Here is a 20,415-nt window from a genome sequence, read left to right on the forward strand (position 1 = left end):
GTGGCAATGTGTACTTACATTACCTCCACACCTGGTTGAAAGGACACCAGCAGAAGTTCCAGTTTAACGCTATTTTGGTACCGAATAAGACAAAAGAGTTGCTGTCCGATAAACAAATTGCTACTCTCGTCCACAGGTTGCGTATTTGAAGACTTGTAAACAAACGTTTTAACTTTTTCATTGTAATTTATGCAGGGATTTCTTACTCGGTTTGACTTTTTACGTTTTCATTCTAAAAAGCTTATTCAGAGCAAAGTTAACTAATGCTAGTTGCTCACACACGATGTTACAATTTTTATTTTGTTTAATGACCGTGAAACAGGCCTTGTCTACAGAGAACGTTGTGTATAAAAAAGTAACGCTGTATAAGTTGTGTTTGCCTTTAAAAAAACATTCAATTTTAAAATGTTTACCAATATTAGGACCAACAATGAGTATGTTTATTATTTTTTATTGACAATATATTTCGGATAAAAATTATCCATCATCAGGTCTAAAAGCAAATAAATAATGTTAAAAACAGTTAAAAACAAGTATAAAATTATTCAACATATCATACATAAACTACACCTCACACTACAACAAATCAAATTTACAAGAAAATCTAAAAACAAAACGAGTTTAGAAGAGAGTAAGGTAATTAAATTTTTATTACCAATGCTCTGCTTCTATATTCGTCTTTTGTATTTAAAACCGGTTTGATGTAATTGATCATTAACGCCTCAAGAGTCATTAAATGATAAACGTTCCGTGTTGATGAACATAAAATTGATACATTTTCCATTGTTAAAAGATTATTGCAATCGTCGAAATGCTTTCCCACCGGACCAGTTCTTTTATGTTCCTTAAGTCGTTTGATTAAATGTCGGCTCGTCTGTCCGACATAGCACGAGTTGCATCGTGGACATTCTATTTTGTATACCAAACAACTTTTGAAACATTTTTCAATTACAGGTTTCAATGGAGGCAGAGAACTTTTCAACTTTTTCAATGTGAAAATAATTTTACACGGAATATTCAACTTTCTCATAGAAGTTTCAAATTTCTCCGAAACTCGCCCACGATATTGAATGAAAATCATCTTCTTGATTTTCATTCAATATCGTGGGCGAGTTTCGGAGAAATTTGAAACTTATATGAGAAAGTTGAATATTCCGTGTAAAATTATTTTCACATTGAAAAAGTTGAAAAGTTCTCTGCCTCCATTGAAACCTGTAATTGAAAAATGTTTCAAAAGTTGTTTGGTATACAAAATAGAATGTCCACGATGCAACTCGTGCTATGTCGGACAGACGAGCCGACATTTAATCAAACGACTTAAGGAACATAAAAGAACTGGTCCGGTGGGAAAGCATTTCGACGATTGCAATAATCTTTTAACAATGGAAAATGTATCAATTTTATGTTCATCAACACGGAACGTTTATCATTTAATGACTCTTGAGGCGTTAATGATCAATTACATCAAACCGGTTTTAAATACAAAAGACGAATATAGAAGCAGAGCATTGGTAATAAAAATTTAATTACCTTACTCTCTTCTAAACTCGTTTTGTTTTTAGATTTTCTTGTAAATTTGATTTGTTGTAGTGTGAGGTGTAGTTTATGTATGATATGTTGAATAATTTTATACTTGTTTTTAACTGTTTTTAACATTATTTATTTGCTTTTAGACCTGATGATGGATAATTTTTATCCGAAATATATTGTCAATAAAAAATAATAAACATACTCATTGTTGGTCCTAATATTGGTATTTTATCGTGAAGCCACAATGTTTTTATCTTATTTAAAATGTTTGTTTAGATTTAGTGCCCTCTTCAAATAGCGTCCCCGTCGTGCAGGAAACATTCTAATACTCGCATTAAGTTGTACCCTGGATAAGTTGAACATTCACTTATTTGGGACCAAATTTCTCGGTCCATTAAACCTCCTAAACCCAAGCAAAAATTTGTTTAATGACCGTGAAACAGGCCTTGTCTACAGAGAACGTTGTGTATAAAAAAGTAACGCTGTATAAGTTGTGTTTGCCTTTAAAAAAACATTCAATTTTAAAATGTTTGTTTAGATTTAGTGCCCCTCTTCAAATAGCGTCCCCGTAGATTATGGCGCTGTAGATTAGTGGTTATAGCTCTCGTACTCTGTGCGGGAGACCGGGGTTCGATTCCTCTTGACGGCGATTCAACATGGGCGAGTGAATGTTACCATAGCCCCGGGTTAACCCTCGCCATGCGAGGGAAATTGGGAAGATGGCACACTGTGTGGGCTGTTGGATGTTGCCGGGAGGGCTCTAATTGGGTCTGCGTAACTCAAAATGAGCATTAAATACTCTAGGACTCTCCATCTACGCCATGGCCCCTCCTGGAAATAATAGACAGGGTATATCCCTCGATATTTGTGAGGGTAGCCATGTAAAATATGCACATCTATCTATCTATCTATCTATCTATCTAACATTCTTATACTCGCATTAAGTTGTACCCTGGATAAGTTGAACATTCACTTATTTGGGACCAAATTTCTCGGTCCATTAAACCTCCTAAACCCAAGCAAAAATACTTCGCTGAAGAGAATAGACCCCGGATAAGCAGGACCTCTTTTTACGTTCCCTTGAGCAAAAAAACTTCGTGAGACATCACTGCAATGGCTTCCCAGAAAAAATAAAAAATGAATGAAACTTGGGCGCATAATCAAGCATTTTGGTAATCTTTTTCGCCTGTCATATAGCCATGCTTGTATTTTGGGCTTTTTGATAGTTTCTGCTCGTTTTCGGTCGTTTCCTGATTTAGTAAGTACGTACAGAAATTTTTGCCGGCACAATTTTTGTCAGAAGTTTTGCTACACGATTTGCCTAAACAAGTTTACAAAATTTAGCGGGCTTGAAAAAAATCACACATCTTGCGGTTTTTCGACAAATGTTTTTCTGCAAGAGAAAACGAATAACATCTAGTTTGTTCCCACAGACCTAGCAAGTTCAGTTCAATATTACGGCAGCTAGCCACCTCTAGATAAACCAAATGTATGGGGCAGGGAATCTCGTTTACCCCAACTGAACTTTTTTTAAGTCTACCGTGAAATAGGAGTTTGCCCACCCCCTTCTATTCTCTGTCTTGAGAACTTTTTACTTTCAATAGAAACTACTCCCTTTAAACGTCCTTGCTCAGAATAACGATCTCACTTCTTACTTCAGTTAAGTAGAGAAGCGAAATTTTAGCGAGGAGTAATAATTTTTGCCAAATGTCTAAGTATGTGAATGGGTGAATGGTTCAAGACATTTCAAAGTAGGTGAATTTAGCAATTATATGTTGTTGAGTAGGGCTAGTCTAACTGCCTTCCAAATAACACTGTTATAACGTTCAACCTGGGCATTACCAGTGGGATGATAAGGTGTGCTGTGCCTTGTTGCGATGTTTTGACTAGTAAGATACTTGACAAGATCTGACCACATAAATGATTTTCCTCTATCTGATAGTGTATATCCTGGCATTCCGCATAGAGTAAAGATTGAATCAAGACATTTAATGACATTAGGAGTCAACATATCTGGACAAGGTATCGCAAACGGAAAGCGAGAATATTCTTCGATAACAGTCAGATTATACTTGTTTCGAGTAATTGAAGGTAAAGGACATTTGAAATCGATGTTCATTCGTTCTAGTGGTAAAGTAGCTTTCATTAACTTTCCACGCACCCCTTTGTAAAATTGAGGTTTTAGCTCTGCACAGTTTTTACAATTGGAACAAATACGTTTAACGTCTTTGGTTGAGAACGGTAGGTTTTTAGCTCTAACAAAATGATCTAGTTGTATGTGGATATCGTGGTTGTTTGAAACTGCAAGGCAGTGAGCACGAGTGAAGGAATCAGCAACAACGTTGTTCTTTCCTTTACGATAATTGACAGTGTAGGAAAATTCCGCAAGTTCCATTCTCCATGTCTGTATCTTATTTTTCTTAGTTTTGGTGCGCCTTCGGTTGTCAAACATGTAAGATACACATGGTTGATCTGTTATTAGAGTAAAGTGTTGACGTGACAGTAGGTGATTCCATTTTCTGACAGCTTCAATGATTGCGAGGGCTTCCTTCTCAACAGTAGGATACCATTTCTCACTTTTAGATAACGTTTTGGACATGAAAGCAACTGGTCGACCATTTTGATTTAGTGATGCAGATATAGCAGTATCAGAAGCATCACACTCGACTACAAATGGAATATCTTCATCGATTTGGGCCAGTACAACTCTTTCAAGCTCTGCCTTGATAGCGTTAAAAGACTCAATAGCAGCTTTGTTTAATGGAGAAGTCTCGGTTTCTGCCAGTGGACGAACTATGTCAGAAAATTGAGGTATCCACTTGGCATAGTAATGGAACATACCAAGGGATCGACGAAGAGATGCAGTACTTGAAGGTGGTGGAAATTCCAATAACGGATGTAATCTTTCTGGGTCTGGCTGGATACCTCTGTCACTAATTCTGTACCCAAGAATGTCTATTACTAGAGAACATTGAATAGCTTTTGAGCCATTAAGTTTTATGTTCCTCTTTTTTATCATTTCCTGGAATATTATTTCTTTTTAAATGCTCTTCGTCGACTCCTCCAATGGTGACGTTATCAAGATAAGGGAAAGTGTCTGTTAATCCTTTCTCTTTGACCAGATTGTCCCAGGGGCGTAGCCAGAAAAAAATTAACCTTAGTCGAAGCATTGACGCGCAGGGTCAACATCGCACCAAAGGTGCGATATTAAGCAACTGGGGGTTTGGGGGGCGTTGTGAGTCCCCCAACGGGTCCAGGGCGGAGCTCTGGAAACCAACGCCTTTTTACGCCCTTTAAGCACTAAAACGCCATAAAACCGACTCTCTGAGATACACGATACACGTTAAGTATTCTGAACAATTGATCAAAATGGGGGAATAAATGACAACATAAAATACATTACAATATTTATTAGCAAGGTTGTAATCAAACCAGGAATAAGACAGCATAACACCATCATAATGTTTTTTATAGATTGAAAGTTATTAGTGCAATAACTAAAATCTTCATTCTTCTTTCTTCATATTCAGCACTAAAATAATGTTTTTTGCAGATTGGAGGTTATTAAAAATATAACCAAATCAAAATCTTCTTTCTTCATAACTATTAATAAAAATTTCAAAAATATAATGAAATGGAACCATGGACAAATTGAATCTAACATGAATGAATGAATAAAAACATGGCAAGGATCAGAGTTTCATACCCAAACCATGAATGAGTGAATCAATCAAATCAGATACATAAATGTACATGTATATCTACCGGTCAAAATGACAGTAAAATGGAAAAAGGGGTGTTTACTTAATATTAGGCTAGAAATAGGTTATTTACTTAATATTAGGCTAGAAGTGGGGGTAAGTTGCTTATTTATTTAAATTTTTTATATATACATACCTTATAATACATCTTAATAAAGATTGAGATGGAAGTTAATCGAAAAAGTTGAAAAAAGAAAATGATTAGACAAAATCTAACCTGCGTGGTCCCTTGGCGAAAAACCTATTAATTATATCTTCTTTATTTATTTGAACACCCAAATGAACATGGAGTAGAGCAAGACCATTAAACCTTTCTTCTGTTGCGATGTTTTGTCTTCTGTTGCGATGTTTTGCGATGTCTTCACACTCGCATGAAGTCATGGGAATAGTGGCTAAAATTCTAAGGGCCACCTCTATGTTGCTAAAGACTCCATCTGCACGAGGGAAAGCTATAAGAGTAGCTTCAATGGAGTTTGGAATGGATTCAGGATTTTCTTTTTCCATATTTTGCCAAAAGGTTACCCACACCTCTAGCTCATTTGAAATAGTTAAAGGGTTGGGAAAGTCGTTAAAATAGAAATTTACAAATGTGTCAAATTGATTTTTCCATGGCAATTTAGAAGAGTGTTCTTTTTCATATGCAAGGAGATGCAAAAGTTTGGATGGTATGATCACTAGACCATGACATGCAGTCACAGAATGATCAAATCGATCGTTTAGCTCAGAAATCACATGGTCAATAAGAGGGATAGTTATGGCCTTTTTAAAGTAATCTGAAACATCAGAATAAGTATAATTTGGCCTGTGTACTTGTCTTTTAGCAGTTCGAGGAACACTAACTGTTATGTTTACTTTTTGAGCTAATTCCTCTGCAAGTAAAAACCACTTTTCATGATAGGTGTCAATATTGTCTCTAATGCAAGAAAACCTATCCTTTAAAGAATTAATTAACATTACAGTTTTAAACATGTCATTAGTCTTACTTTGTAATAGTTTTGTTACTTCCATTGTCATGTCAAATACCTGTCTAGTAATGACCATGGCAATAACAAAGTCAAATTTTTCCAATGCATTTCTATGACTGACTGCTTTGGATACAATATCAGCATTAATTACCCTATTAGGGTTAAGGGCCATCTCATCAAAAGTAGCTAAAATGCCTTCAAATAAATCATTAAAAACACTAGTGCCAATAATACGTTCCACCCACCTAGTGTTACAAACATCAATAATATGGGCATAATTAGGATTGTTAGTAAAGTCAGCAACATTCTTTCGTAAAAGTTTCAATCTACTTTCAGAAAATTTGAAAAAATATGTTATCTGTTTGATTTGATCCATCATGTTGCGGACATAATGTACAGAGCACGAATTACAGACAACTAAATTTAGGCGATGAGAAGAACAGTGTGTGTATAAAGCTAATCTGTTTTGCTTTAAAATATGAGCCTGACAACCATTAGTTTTACCAGCTACATTCCCAGCACCATCATAACATTGACCTCGACAATTCTGTATGTCAAGAGAAAGTTCATTCAAGGTTTTTAAAATGACCTTTGAAATAGACAAACCTGAGAGCCCTTCACTACAATGAACAAACCTTATGAATTCCTCTCGCAAGTTACAATGTTGGTCTACAAAACGAAGTACTACTGACATTTGTTCCTTGGTAGATGTGTCGCAAGCTTCGTCACAAATTATTGAAAAAAATTTAGCTTGTTTAACTGCAGATATTATTTTGTCTGTTATATAATCACCACAACATGAAATAATTTCATACTGTGTTTGTGGTGATAAGTAAGTTGCATTTTTTGAACAGGCTTTTAAATGATTACCTAAAGCTATATCACCCCCTCCTACTCTATAATTTAAAAGGTCAAGAAAATTGCTAACAGAATAAGGAGCATAGCCACCAACTTCAGGAAAATCTTTTAAGTTGTCTCTGTGTCCTCTCAGGGAAATGCATAGGCGGCCACAAAGAATAACTGTATCAATAATAGCTGCTAAAAAAATTCTGTTGGCTTCTACCTTTTTGGAATACATAGTAGATACCAGTTCATTAATTTTTTTGGTTGTACCTGACTGGTGAGTCCTTAAAGAAGTCAAAATAGAAGAGGTGTCCTTATGAAGAGCACTTTTTTCATGTTTTTTATAGACCGAAACACTGTCATTCCAGTAGTTCTGATTAGTAGCTAATGCAGATTTTAAATTTATTTTTTGATGCAATAATGTGCAAGGCAGACAAAACGCAGCATCCATGTGATTAGAATATGCTAGCCACGGAAATTGAGCAAACCAAACATATCGAAATCGCCTATTAAGTTTGTCCCTAGGAAAAGTGAATCCTTGATCAGGTTTTGTTACGTTATCAACATATGTGACTATATCATGATCACTAAGGTGTGGAGCTTGCTTGTAATAAGTGCCTACATCATATTTTCCAATACCATCAATATAACCTGGGGGGAAAGAATTTAATAAAGGTTTTGCAGAAAAAACTTTTTCAGGTGTAATAGGTTTTAACTTAGCATTTCCTTTGACAAAAAAGTTTTTAAAGTTAAAGGTTGGGTTTTTTGAAATGAAAGAAGTCTCCTCATTAGTGCCAGAAGTACCACATTGATTAACTAATGTTGTTTGGCCTAATGAAGAGGAAAAATTTGGTGATGAGACACATACGTTTTCAGTTCTTTTTATTTTGCTCTCTGTCTTCATAAAGTATGGCAACCTAGCTTGAAAATATTGAGCAGGACGCTTTAACGTAGCTTTACTCAATTTAATGGAAACTGAAGGGACAAAATGATTGGGTTTAAATTGCCCAGAATGTTTGCCATTATTGCAAAATAAAATTGAAACAGGCTGTAAATTTTTATTTGAAGGCAGACGAGGAAAAATATTCTGATTGAAAAGCGTCTTGAATCGTAGCTGACCACAATCAGGATATGAAGTTGAAATATTTCTTTTTAATACACTGGTAAAGGCAAGTATACAGATAAAAGATGACCATATGTTTTTACTGCACATAAGAATAGCTTCCTTCTGTACAAGATCTGCTGCCGAAAGACCTGTGTCTACAGAGGAATGGCTAACTGAAAACTTTAATGTACTTTCTACACAGGAAAACAAATCTGAAGATTGACATAAAGATACAAAAATTGGATGGTTTGAGTAGAATAGAGAATTTTCGAAAAGCTCTATGCAAAGTTCAAGCTCTAAGCTCATCTATTAAATCATTCGTACCTGAAACAGCCAGAGAAGCACTGCTGTATAAACAATCACCGTCTGTCACTGACCTGAAGTTAAAATAAAGCTCTCATAAACCACAACATACAAAATAAGTTTACTTTACAATTACACCATTATTGTTAAGTGATTCCGTGTGTCGAATGACACGAACTTAATCACTGCATTGTTTAAACAATGTATTGTCAAAGGATTATAGCAATTATAAACTAACCTGAGAGCCCGAATAGAATTATCCTTACAGCTGATGGCTAGCAGATGATCCTTTGGGATGAAACTTTCAGCTTCTTCGTTTCGTTTCACAGCGCCTTCATCTAATAAAACTGAGAAATCGGGATCTCTCAGTTTATTATCCAGCGTAGTTCTCAAAGAACTTGAAACTTTTTGAAGGTCGTTCAAATTTCCTGAAGCTAAATACGACTTTACGTTTGATAACACCATCATGATTTCTTCACCTTCGCAACTTCACTGACCTTGATTTCATTTTTAATTTTTTCGCGTATTTTCATATAGCCTTATAAGGAGCGAATTTTTACCCTATCTGCGAAAGTTATTAGCCAATAGGATGCGTCCAAAATGACCATAAATGGAAGACACATGACTTTACATGGGCATAAATTTAGCATGTAATCCTGCGAAAAAACTATCTGAGAAACAAAGTAGAGATTCAACACCTCAGCCTGCAAAACAAAGTGGATACTGCTAAATCCTGCAAAAACGACGTGCGAAGGCGCGAAGCTTGTGTGCGCCGCCCGGGAAAAGATTTGTGCCGATGCATAATCGGTGCGCCCATCCATGTGTTGGCGGGGGCGGTGAAAAAAACGACGTGTTGGGATGAAAAAAGTAGGTCAGTCGATCGCAGAGCCTGACTGACGCTGGCTACGCCCCTGTGTCCATTATCCTCTGAAAACAGGGAACCCTATTTGTGACACGGAGCGGTATCACCGTAAATTCATAAAGATCTCCAAGACATTAGAAAGCGGTATCTTTCCTTTGTGACTCTTGCAACGGAATCTGATGGTATGCACTTTTGAGATCATAGGTTGAAAAGAATTTGTATTATAAGAGATTGTTGACCACTTCGTCAATACGAGGTAGTGGGTGTGCATCTGGTGTAAAAATTGATTGTTTGTGAGTAATCAACGCACAGCCTTTTACGGTAATGGTTAAATTCACCCCACAAGAACTTGGGCTCTCCAAGGTGAATCACTTCGTTGAATCATGCCAGAATCAAGTAGCACTTTAAGTTCTTTCCTAATAAAGTTTCTGTCATCCTTGTTGAAAAACCTTGATTTAGTAGCTATTGGTTTCATATTTTCTGGTAAACTCTTAATGAAGGTGGTTTTACTTTTGCAACGTTTGTTGGTTGATCGGTTATTGCAACAGCATTTGTATCATTAATTTGTTTACCAGTGATAACAAGATGGCTGTGGCTGTGTTCCACGGATTTCGAATATTACATTCTTATGCTGTTTTTGGAAACCGTATCAAAGGATAACGTCACTGAAGTATATCTCCTCTGACATTCTCGTAGACATGGTAATTTAATGATAGGGTTAACATACAGCTTCCAATCACTGAAGACTGCATTGAGATTAGTGCCATGGATACCTTTTTATCTGAAGAAGTCATTGGAATGTTTAATTATTTAAAAGCTTTCTTGCTGATAAAATTATCGGAACTACAAGAGTCAATTAGAGCGTCCAATGAGGTACCATTAATAGTGACTTGTACTGAAGCATGACGAAAATTGGATGGGTAAGCAGCTGATATAGCACAAAGTGTTGGAGAGTAGATAGCTGACAAGTTAAAATCATTGGCTTTGTTTTTAGTTAACTGACAAAGGCTTGAGAAATGTCCGGTTTTGGAGCAATTATGACAAGTGCCGTCTCGAGCTGGACATAATGATCGGTTTGCATGCATGGCACCACTGCAGAAGTAGCATGACTTTTTACGAATTGTTTGTCTAGGCTGGGATCCTTTTCTCAATGCAACAAGAGATGATGACGTTACGGACTCTGAGTCAAATTCAGTTTCAACGGTTGCTGCAGCGACAGTTGGTTGAATATTCTGGGAATAAACTTCAGCATTTTTCTGGGCAACATCTAGAGTCCGAGCTTTCTGGTGTGCTTCGTCTAGTGTCAGTTTTGTACTTTCCAGAAGACGTTGTCGAATGTAACTGGAAGTTAAGCCATCAATAAAAGAATCTCTTATCAATTCAGATCGATACGTTTTGGCTGTGACTGCTTCAAAGTTACAATGTTTACTCACTTTCTTTAACTCTTCAACATACTCATCAAGTGATTCACCAGGCTTTTGTTTTCTTGAACTCAGCTTATGACGAGCAAAAATAGTGTTAGGAGTTTTTACATAAAGTTTTGTTAAAGTTTCTACCACTTGATCGTAAGTTGTACACTCCTCAACATATTCAAAAACATCTGAAGATATAAAGTTTATAACAGATCTGAATTTATCTTGTGCTTCTGGCCCACATTCAGTAATGGAGATATCGAATGTTCTTTTCCAGTGTTTCCATTCTTTTGCAGCTTTTGGGGAAGTTGGATCAATATCCAGACGTGAAGGTTTCAATGCTTTGCTCATCTTTGAAAGTGAAAACAGTAATGAACCAAAACAATGGCTTTATTCAACATAAAGAACTGGAATATATGTTAGTAGTACAGTATATAAATCTAAAGAAATAGATAAGTCGCCACCATTAACCATTCAGGTATCTTAAAAGCCGGACATTACTGGGTGTTTATTAAAGATCAACGAAACACTTGGCTTAAGTGCAACGACCGCTGCGTTTCAGAAGTCAATTCATCTCACCTGAACAATTCATCCTGTTACATACTATTTTTTACCAGGACTTAACTTTTTCCATGCCATAAAAACAAATTGGGGGAGGGAATAAATTTCCCTAGCGGTTCTAATTTACCCCAGCTAATTTTTGGCCGGTTAGTTTGCCGTGATATGGGAGTTTGCTCACTCCCTTCTCTCTCTTGGGATCCTGTAAGAAGCATAGCAAGGGGGCTAGACTTTTTGTCTTGTCTTTGGGTTTGACGGTACCACTTGTTACCCCATTCCAGTAGGGAGGCAGAGTTTGCTCACCTTGCCTTCACGTGTGTTGGGTATACCATTTTGGTATACCCAACACACGTAATTACATACATATATCTCCCCTTGGATATTCTGAAAGGTTTTGAGCTATTGTAGGTGTTTCCATCAGAGTCATATGTAAGTAATTTTTGGGGGTCTTCTCTCCCTTTTTGGAGGTCTCTTTACTTCTCATTTGTCTTTCGTGTCTTGCGTTATATCTGACGTTCCTTCTGTGTCATCATTTCTCATAGTTGTCTTTTCAGAAGCATGATTATCCGATTTATCACTCTCCACTATATGCTGTCTAATTCTTTGGTGGACTCAGCTGTGCTTCCCTCTTCTTCTTGGGTTTCAACTGTGCTCTTTCTTCACTTCTCCTTCCCCTACAATTTTGACATCAGTTAATATCGAAAGATTGTTATTCCTTGATATCATGAGAGTTCAAGTGTACTTTGTCATGCGTCAACGATTTCGTCGTTAGAAGCACATGTATTATTTTATTTTTTTCCCTTCTTCCAAAAATAAAATTCGATCCTCTAAAACTTTTAACAATTTGTTTTTTCAATTTCCAAAGTCACAAAAACACTCAGAGAAGGAGTAACAATATTTTTAACAGAATTATTAAAAAATATTCAAAGCCCTTGTTTTTTTCTAGCTTCATTTTTATTAATATTGACATTTATAAATGATTCGTCACTCTCTGGTTTTCCTTTGACAACTCTAGGGTCCATATTCAGAATTTCAGTTTCAATAGTTTCTCCAGTTTGACGCCACTAACTTAGCGATGATGTCTAAGGTTGTATTCTTGCGTCTTGAAATAGTTTCGACAGTGTATATGTAAGTCCAGACGTATAATTACAAACGACCAAAATCAATCCATGAGACATCTCTAAAGGCGAATTATACTGGACCTTCGAACAAATGCTCCAAAGCACTCCATTGAAGAACTCGTTTGCGTTTTGATTGGTAATGTTGTTTAAACCTTCTAAAATGGGCCAACTTATAGGTGTAACAGATTTTAAAAATGACGGTGTGAAGGGTGTCTTTATGGGTCAATATGTTTTTGAGCCAGTGGCCAAATCTCATGGATAGCTGCACCCCAACTCTTGTCCCCTTTAAAAAAGTTTCTATGCTGAGGTTTTTCTGTGGTGCATGAATAATGTTTGGAAATAGCACAGGTTTCAGTTGACATGCTCTTGGATTTGTCTTGTTGCTTCGTTTTGCATGACAATAAAAATTTTGGATGGAGTGAATTCTTAATATTGTAGGACGTCCCCTACCACAGTCCAACTTTTTCACCCTTCATATTCTTTATTAAATTTATCAATTTATTTCCTATTCTTTGGGTAACGTGATTAACGTATTCTTTCTTGTCAAGAAAAAATAAAGGACAATCTTTGTCAATATTTGAGTAGGCACATTATCCATTAAGCGATAAAAAAGTTATAGCACCCAATCTGATTTTATTTTCTAAAAAAAAAAACAATACATATTGCATTTGTTGGAAACCCATGTTAAAAAATAAACTTGCCTACACAGCACTACAGCTAAAAAAGTCTAAAGTTTGTTTTCAACACATCCAAGCAATTCCAAATTCTTGAAGCATTTCGGTTGTGATCAATAAAACAATCTGAATAATCAATATTTTTAATCTGTCCATTTTCCTTTTTTCTGACATAGCTACTCGCGAAGTCTTGATTTCGGTGTAATACTTGGGAAGAGCAACCTGCAATAACTGATGCAACACCATTATAGCAGTCCAGCCGCGGCTACACCAAGTACCATTGTAAGTAGTTGGAATATCAATAATATTTCCAGCACTTCCGTAAACTTCTCAACCCTGTGGCCTTTGCTCTCTCTGCTGCCATTTTTATTTTTTTGTCTTAATTAAAAGTTTTTTCCCCAGAAATGACGTCTTATTAATCTGCATCGGAAGACCAAACCACTAGTTATTTTTTGTAATCCACGACGTCCTTTCACAGCTGTGTTCTTCACACCTTAACAATTCCTCAGATTACATACTTTGTTTCGCTAGAAGGTTGTTTCTATTCACAAATTAAATAGCGGTTTCCATTTACTCCGGCTGAACCTTGTTTGGTCAGCTTTACCGTAATCTTGGAGTTTGCTCACTCCTCTCCCGTTTTTTGGGAACCTATAAAAGCATAGCAAGGGGCTTGACAATTTGTCTTGTCTTTGGGGCTGACGTTCTCACTTGTTACCCCAGTTCAGCAGGGAGGCATAGTTTGCTCGCTTTGTCTACAGGATTGACAGTCCTGCTTTCCTGAGTCATTGTTTAAGTAGACTTATGTGATTCCCAATTTCCTCTGCCTGTCCTTTTGATCTACCATTCTGGGACACCACCCCTGTTAGGAAAGGCTCGTACTCTCCTATGACTGTGTAAGACTAAGTGCTGGGTACCCGTAACACATGTGGAAAGCTACGGCCATGTTCACAACTCCTGTTGCACAGTTCAATTTACATTTGTTAAGAATCATTTCAAATTTTATCTGTTTTAGGATACCTTTGTTTTGATACTTTTTAATTTTATTTTCTGTGTACCTATTTGATTCGGTTTTACCCTTTTTCTAAATGTTTGTATTGTGCTCCTAATGTTTTCCTGCTATGGTTAATGGCTTATTTAATAAAAATCCTTGTAATAAGGAAGATTTTGCTTAGATGCAAAACCTTCAGAGGATTGGACCTTTTACTGCCGTTTCTCATTAGACAAGTATTTTTATTACAGTCGACTGTTTTGTCACCTAATAACATAAAGTACACATATCATTCCTAACAATATGTTAAAAATTTATTTGTGAAAATTCTCTGAAAATTTAAGATGATATTGACGTTCCTGTTAAGAACAGTGGTCCAAAAGCTAACGGTTAGTATTCTGAACCGCACAGTCAATCTTTTACAAGAATAAAAACGTTTTTTTATTTACTTTCTATGATAGTCAAAAGAATGCAATTGTTCTCTTTAGTGCAATGCAAGTAAACATTACATTGTGGTGCTGAGCAGTAGCTGAAAATTTCTTACCTAGATTTCATTGAACAGTAACAAACAACGCAGTTCCGCTTTTTGTCAACGAAAACCGGAATATGGGCAGTTGCGAAATCCTCTGTGGTTTTTGGTGCTGGAAGGGGTCACCATATTCCTCTAAATCCATGGTATTCAAAATTATCGAATGAGTGTGCAAATGATAATCTCGGAGCCTCCCCAGTGAGCCTTCCTATGCTTGGGTTTTATATTATAGAATTTTTTTTTTTTTTTTTTTTTTTTTTTTTTTTATATATATATATATATAGTATACGAAGTCTTTCAGAGTCGAAGGAGACCTTCCGCCGATATACAACTATAGCCTATGCCTTTCCTCTATTTAATCTATTAACAACCATTTAACAAAACCTAAATCTACAACTCTTATTGAAACCTAGATCTCCATGCTTCTTGTATCATTTTTGTTCTAAACTTTTTATTCTTATTGTTGTTATTATTATGTTATTATAGGGATAAGAACCATTGTATAATGGAACCCGAACAAATGTCAAAAAAAAAAAAAAAAAAAAAATGCTTCTTATCAGGGTTCTGTTTACGATATTCATTGAATAATATAAAAGAATTTACAACGGCAATGTCAATGACATGAAAAAATAAAGTTTTCCACCATCTGACACACTTTGCTAGCAATTAGTCGGATTTATCAACTCCGCCCTTAAAAGTATTGTACCTGTTGATAACTAATGGCTTTTTAACATCGACTCTCTCCCAGCTGCCATTGATCCTCACCTTACGACTAGCATCAATGCAGAAATTATTGTCACCACTTTATTATCTATCCAATGAAATACAAGCAATTGCCATTTCTAATCCATCTCATTGAATCTCTTTAATTTTTGCCCAATTTTGTCCATTTTTCATTTCTAATGGAAACCTTTTCGATTTTCTGTAATGATTCCGCAAGCTGGTGTTCCAAAACAAGACAGATGGTTGCCCAACTTTACGGAGGTGTGTAACAGTGCTTGATAACCTTATGCAATGAACTTTTCATCAATTTCATCACAACATGAAGTCAATCAGTGTAAGCATCATTTGTTTATCGGTATAAAAAAACTTGTAAGAATATCCATTGGCACTGTCCTCAAGTACCCAAAGTTTTCGGCCAAACTTGGCTTTTTTATTTGCAATGTATTGACGAAACCCCAACCTATGCTTTGATTTCACTAACCTCTCATCAACAGCAACATTTTAGTGCAGTTGGTACAGGCTCTTGCATTTTTCACGGAAATCATTCAAGAAAAAATCCACTTTACACAATTTCACATTTGGATTTTCCTGAATCGGGTTGACGACGTGTAGCATAGCGTGTAATTCTTACTATCTACACCGTGAAAGAAACTTCTTGCTCATAATCCATGATAGAGGGTCTTTGTCGACCAATAACAATAATTGCGATTTGCTTTCACGAGACCTTGATACAACAGTATTCATATGAACCTTCAGATTTCTTAAGAGTTTGTCTCTTTCCAAGATCCATCAGGACAAGCATATGACTGTTTGCTACTAATATTAACATCCCAATATATGTTGGTAAAGTATCAAAATATAATTTGAAAAAGTGGACAAATCAGAGTGTTTCTCCTATCTACTGCCAAATGTATACCTGGTTGTCGCCTCAGCTGAAATTGGGGCAAATCAATTTGATGATCATCTGGGGTATCATAGCTTTGAAAAGTTTTGTTTGTGGTTTTGGGTTGCTTTGGGGTTGTTGTTGTTTTTTTTTGTTGCGGTGCACTGTTTTTTCTTTAATGGTGGTGGTGGTGGTGGAGGTGCAGGTTGTAGAGTCGGTGATGGAAACTCTTGTGTCAAAATTGAAGATTGTGATAACAATGGACGTTTCCGTTTGGGATTTTGCGTAAAATTGTGAATGTGGTATATGTTGTAGCTCTATCTAAGATGGTAGAGGTTGAGATGGACCTCTATTTCCTTCATCTAAGGTAATATCTGTCTGAGGATCATCAACATAACTTATTTGAATATCTTGTTCTTTATGGACAGGATCTGGACAAAATGTTATTGTTTGTCCCTGTTGGTTATCTATTTCACTGTCGGATAGTTCAAACACTCCATCACAATCATCATCCACATTACTAAACAAATATTAGAACTATGTTATAAGCTTTGGACACTTCACAGGGAATTTCACGAAGAAAACAACACGCTGGTTACACATCGCACGCGTAAATTTATTTTAGAAAATTTGCGCATGTGTTTTTTCCATTTTTTTTTCTGGATTATTTTACTCTTATCCGTCCCGTGAGTGTTCTATAAGTGGTGTAAAAGCGCTAAATATATTATCAAAACACCTTGGTTCGTTGTAGGAAGTAATTTATAATAGGTAAATACCATATAAATAAATTTAAACAGTATACGAAGAGACGCTGACACCTGCCACACGTTGCTCCTACTGCAATGGTCTGCCATTTTGTTTGTAGTGCTATTTATCCCAACCTTGTTCCCAGGGTTATATTTTCTCCGTAGGTTATCTATTATCTATAACAATAGTAAAAATGGAAGTCATTTTTTATTTATTGAGGTTTGAAGTTTTGTTTGTTAGCTTTTGGGAGAGGGCTTGTGTGGAATAGTTTAAGCTGTTTGTAGATTTAAAGTTGTTCTTTAGATTTTTAAAAGTAAAACAAGAAAAAGTCTATCTGTTATGTAATACAAAAAAATTACAAAACAACATCTTTTAAATCAAAATCAATTTATCTTTACTGTCTTCGCCATCGTCATCGGTAATTGGCGTGTATTCTGCATCATCAGCTGGCGATGGTTGCTTCGTTGGGTTGTCAATTTGTGTAGTACACCGTTTTGAAAGCAAAAATTCGACTGCTCTATCGGTAATTTCGTTGCGTTCTTGTTTTGACCATAGTTTGTCATTCCATTTTATCCGGATAATATCCCGCATTGCTTCATGTGATAATCGCAGCCTGCGGTCAGTCATCATCATCGTCAAAATGCTGAAGCATCTTTCAAAAGTTGAGTTTGATACTGATATGGACATGACCATCGAAAGGAGTAAACAAATATTTGAGAATTGCTCCTAACGCATGATGACATGACGCCAAACAATCGCATTCTTTGTTTCGAGATCGGTAAACTTTGCCTTTACGTAGCGCCTGCAAGATTTCCACTCCTTTAATACACAACCAATGTCAAAGCCTGCATGGTTCAATGGTACATCGAAATGCGTAGATAGAGCAATAACTTGGTCGCCTTCAAAATTAATTTCATCTGACCAAGACAAGATATCCATCCACCGCATATTTTTAAAGATAGAAGCATCAAAGTCAGCGAAGCGTTGCTCAAGAACTTCGATTAGTTCTAATGCTACCCGCTTTTTGGCTTGAGATGAAGCTTCTCTCGTGGCTTCGTTCGCATTTTTAAGGCCTGTTATCTTTAGCTGTATCGCTTGACGTGAGGCAGGTTTTTTTCTCATGTCCCCTTTAACAATTCTTTCGACAGCGACATATTTCTCTCCTAAGTCATTTCCTCGTCCGTACATGCAGTATCCGCCAAATCCTGCAGCTCTAGTTTGGCTACATTTACTGCATGGCTTACGTCGAAGGGCATAATGGATTCACACTTGAAGACTTTGGATAACGGAGTGGTTTTTTCCAATAGATCTAAGTAAGCTGCAGTTAGGCAAAGTATGCGATAGTCCTGAAACTTGTGCAAAAAACCTCTAATTTTGGCTTTTTTCAAGTTCTGGTAACTTCGACCTTCAGTGAATGATACAGCATTCTCACACGTGACCAAGAATACAGGCCAATTAAAGAGGAAATTCTTGATTCCGTCACGTTTGTCCCATATATCTTACGAAGCTCTTTGTAATCGACGTTTGTACTTCTGCCGCATGTCCACATTCGCTTTAAAACGCTCCGAGTTGCGTAAAAAGAAATAGATGGATAAATAAAATTGCTCTACTTCTGCAAAAACAGAATTTGTCACCACACTCTTAGCTGCTTATTCGATGCGGTGATTTACACAATGAATCATCTGGGTTAGGACACCTTTATGTGCCCCCATGTTGACACTTGCACCGTCCGCTGTTGCACTTATCATTTTTTTTCGATAGTCCTCGGATGTTATTTGGACTTGCAGCGTTTCTCATCGAACACTCCATTCATTGCATTTTTGATAGAGTCAGCGTCTGTACCACTATACTCCGACATGTTCAAAAGATCAAGCTGTAAATAAACTGGTGCACCGTTATTTCAATCGTTCCTGAATTAAATATATAAAAAACAGTAATTTCTGTTCCATCAACCTCCTCCCTGGCGCTCTTGGGATTGGGACAACAAAACAACGACAATTTTTTTAAAAAGTCAGAAGAATGAGGTCGTATCTTAATTCATAAATTAGTGGAAATCTTACTTACAGCAGTTGGAAGTAAACTTTCTAATTCAATTCCTCGCTTTTGTGCCTCAGTGCTTCCATGATGATCTACTTGAAATTTAGTAACAGAATTATTTCCGGATATAAATGGTTCAATCGATTTTTTTACTGATCCACGGTAGAACGACTTACTTTTAAGTGCGGGAGAATGTTTCAAGCATACTTTACACCAAACCTTTGTGACGTGCTGTATGCCATCAATAACTTGAATTTCCGTATGAATAATTGCCCCCCCCCCCCCCCCAACGATCGAATTTAGAAAGTTCAACTGTATTTCCTTTTCAAATAAAGTTTTGAAATAAGATTTTCGTCTCAGACTGTCTCGATTGAGATTTATTTAAAAAAAAACAATGACAATGCAGAAGGTTTATTTGAAGTCACAGGTGTACTTATTGTATCAAATATAAAACCGGTCCCTCTAGAGCTGGTGGCAACATTTAAAATCTGTGCAAAAAAATGAATAAAACATTCACATTTTCACACATTTCTCTCTCTCTTTAAAAATTTTTCATGCGAGTATGTTATGTTCTTTTATACAGTTAAGAATTTTAAAATAAAATGTTCAACACACATTTATTTTCACACAGGCAGAAAAAACACTTTAATTTAAACACGGGGATAAAACACGGCATTTAATCAACTTTTTTAAAAAAATTTAATTTCACCGCAAGCAGTTTTTATTGATACAGTTAAAGCTGTCCATTAAAACGATTGATTTTTGGGATACAGTTTTTAATAGTTAATGCTTAAAGCATAGCCTTATGCGGTAACATTAACTCCGTTGTAGAAAATCAATTTTTATAATTCCTTCTTTAATTATTTTTTATTTTATTTTACGCGAGTAAAGAGCGTCTGAATAGCTGTTGCGCGTGCGTGCGATTGCACGCGTCTCATGGAATTCCCTGCTTCAATAATCTAAATTACAGGTATCAAAATGTAAATAAATGATCCTCAAATTCATAGTCTTGAGCCAGAAGTAAGTCATCAATTTCTTCTTCATCAATTGTTGGACCTCCAACTTATGAATCAATATCACTATTATCACTATTTATGCAATATTCAATTGCTGAATCAAGAGAGATGTTTTTTCTTGAAGACGCCAAAAGTTTCGTTTCTGATAAAACGACGCTACGAAGTCGCTGCAACTTTCATTTGATTGGTTTATTTTTTGATATTAAATATAAGGAGTTTTCCTTTCGGCTAAAAGTTATCGTTCCTGAGTGCAGCAAATTTAGTGGCGCAGTACGCAAAGAGTTAAGCAACGCGTATAAAAGATGTTTTTTGTCGTTGCTGCAACTAAAAAGTATAAAACACAGGAATGCGAAATCAG

At 36.1% G+C, this 20,415-nt stretch overlaps 2 protein-coding genes across 2 annotated transcripts; both read right to left on the reverse strand.

Moving 5' to 3' along the window:
* Window positions 1–4,850: 4,850 nt before the first annotated feature.
* Window positions 4,851–9,094, reverse strand: LOC130629048 (uncharacterized). Its single transcript, XM_057442144.1, has 3 exons — window positions 8,746–9,094; window positions 8,529–8,581; window positions 4,851–5,133 (listed from the first exon to the last, which is right to left on the reverse strand). Exons 1-3 carry the CDS (start codon window positions 8,973–8,975, stop codon window positions 5,063–5,065), a joined length of 354 nt encoding a protein of 117 aa, XP_057298127.1. The 5' UTR covers window positions 8,976–9,094; the 3' UTR covers window positions 4,851–5,062.
* Window positions 9,095–10,031: 937 nt separating this feature from the next.
* On the reverse strand, window positions 10,032–11,132 carry LOC130628713 (uncharacterized). The gene is made up of 2 exons (XM_057441697.1): window positions 10,247–11,132; window positions 10,032–10,150 (listed from the first exon to the last, which is right to left on the reverse strand). Exons 1-2 carry the CDS (start codon window positions 11,130–11,132, stop codon window positions 10,032–10,034), a joined length of 1,005 nt encoding a protein of 334 aa, XP_057297680.1.
* Between the last annotated feature and the right edge of the window lie 9,283 nt (window positions 11,133–20,415).

The sequence above is a fragment of the Hydractinia symbiolongicarpus genome, chromosome 15 (assembly GCF_029227915.1).
Source record: "Hydractinia symbiolongicarpus strain clone_291-10 chromosome 15, HSymV2.1, whole genome shotgun sequence".
Lineage (NCBI taxonomy): Eukaryota > Metazoa > Cnidaria > Hydrozoa > Anthoathecata > Hydractiniidae > Hydractinia > Hydractinia symbiolongicarpus.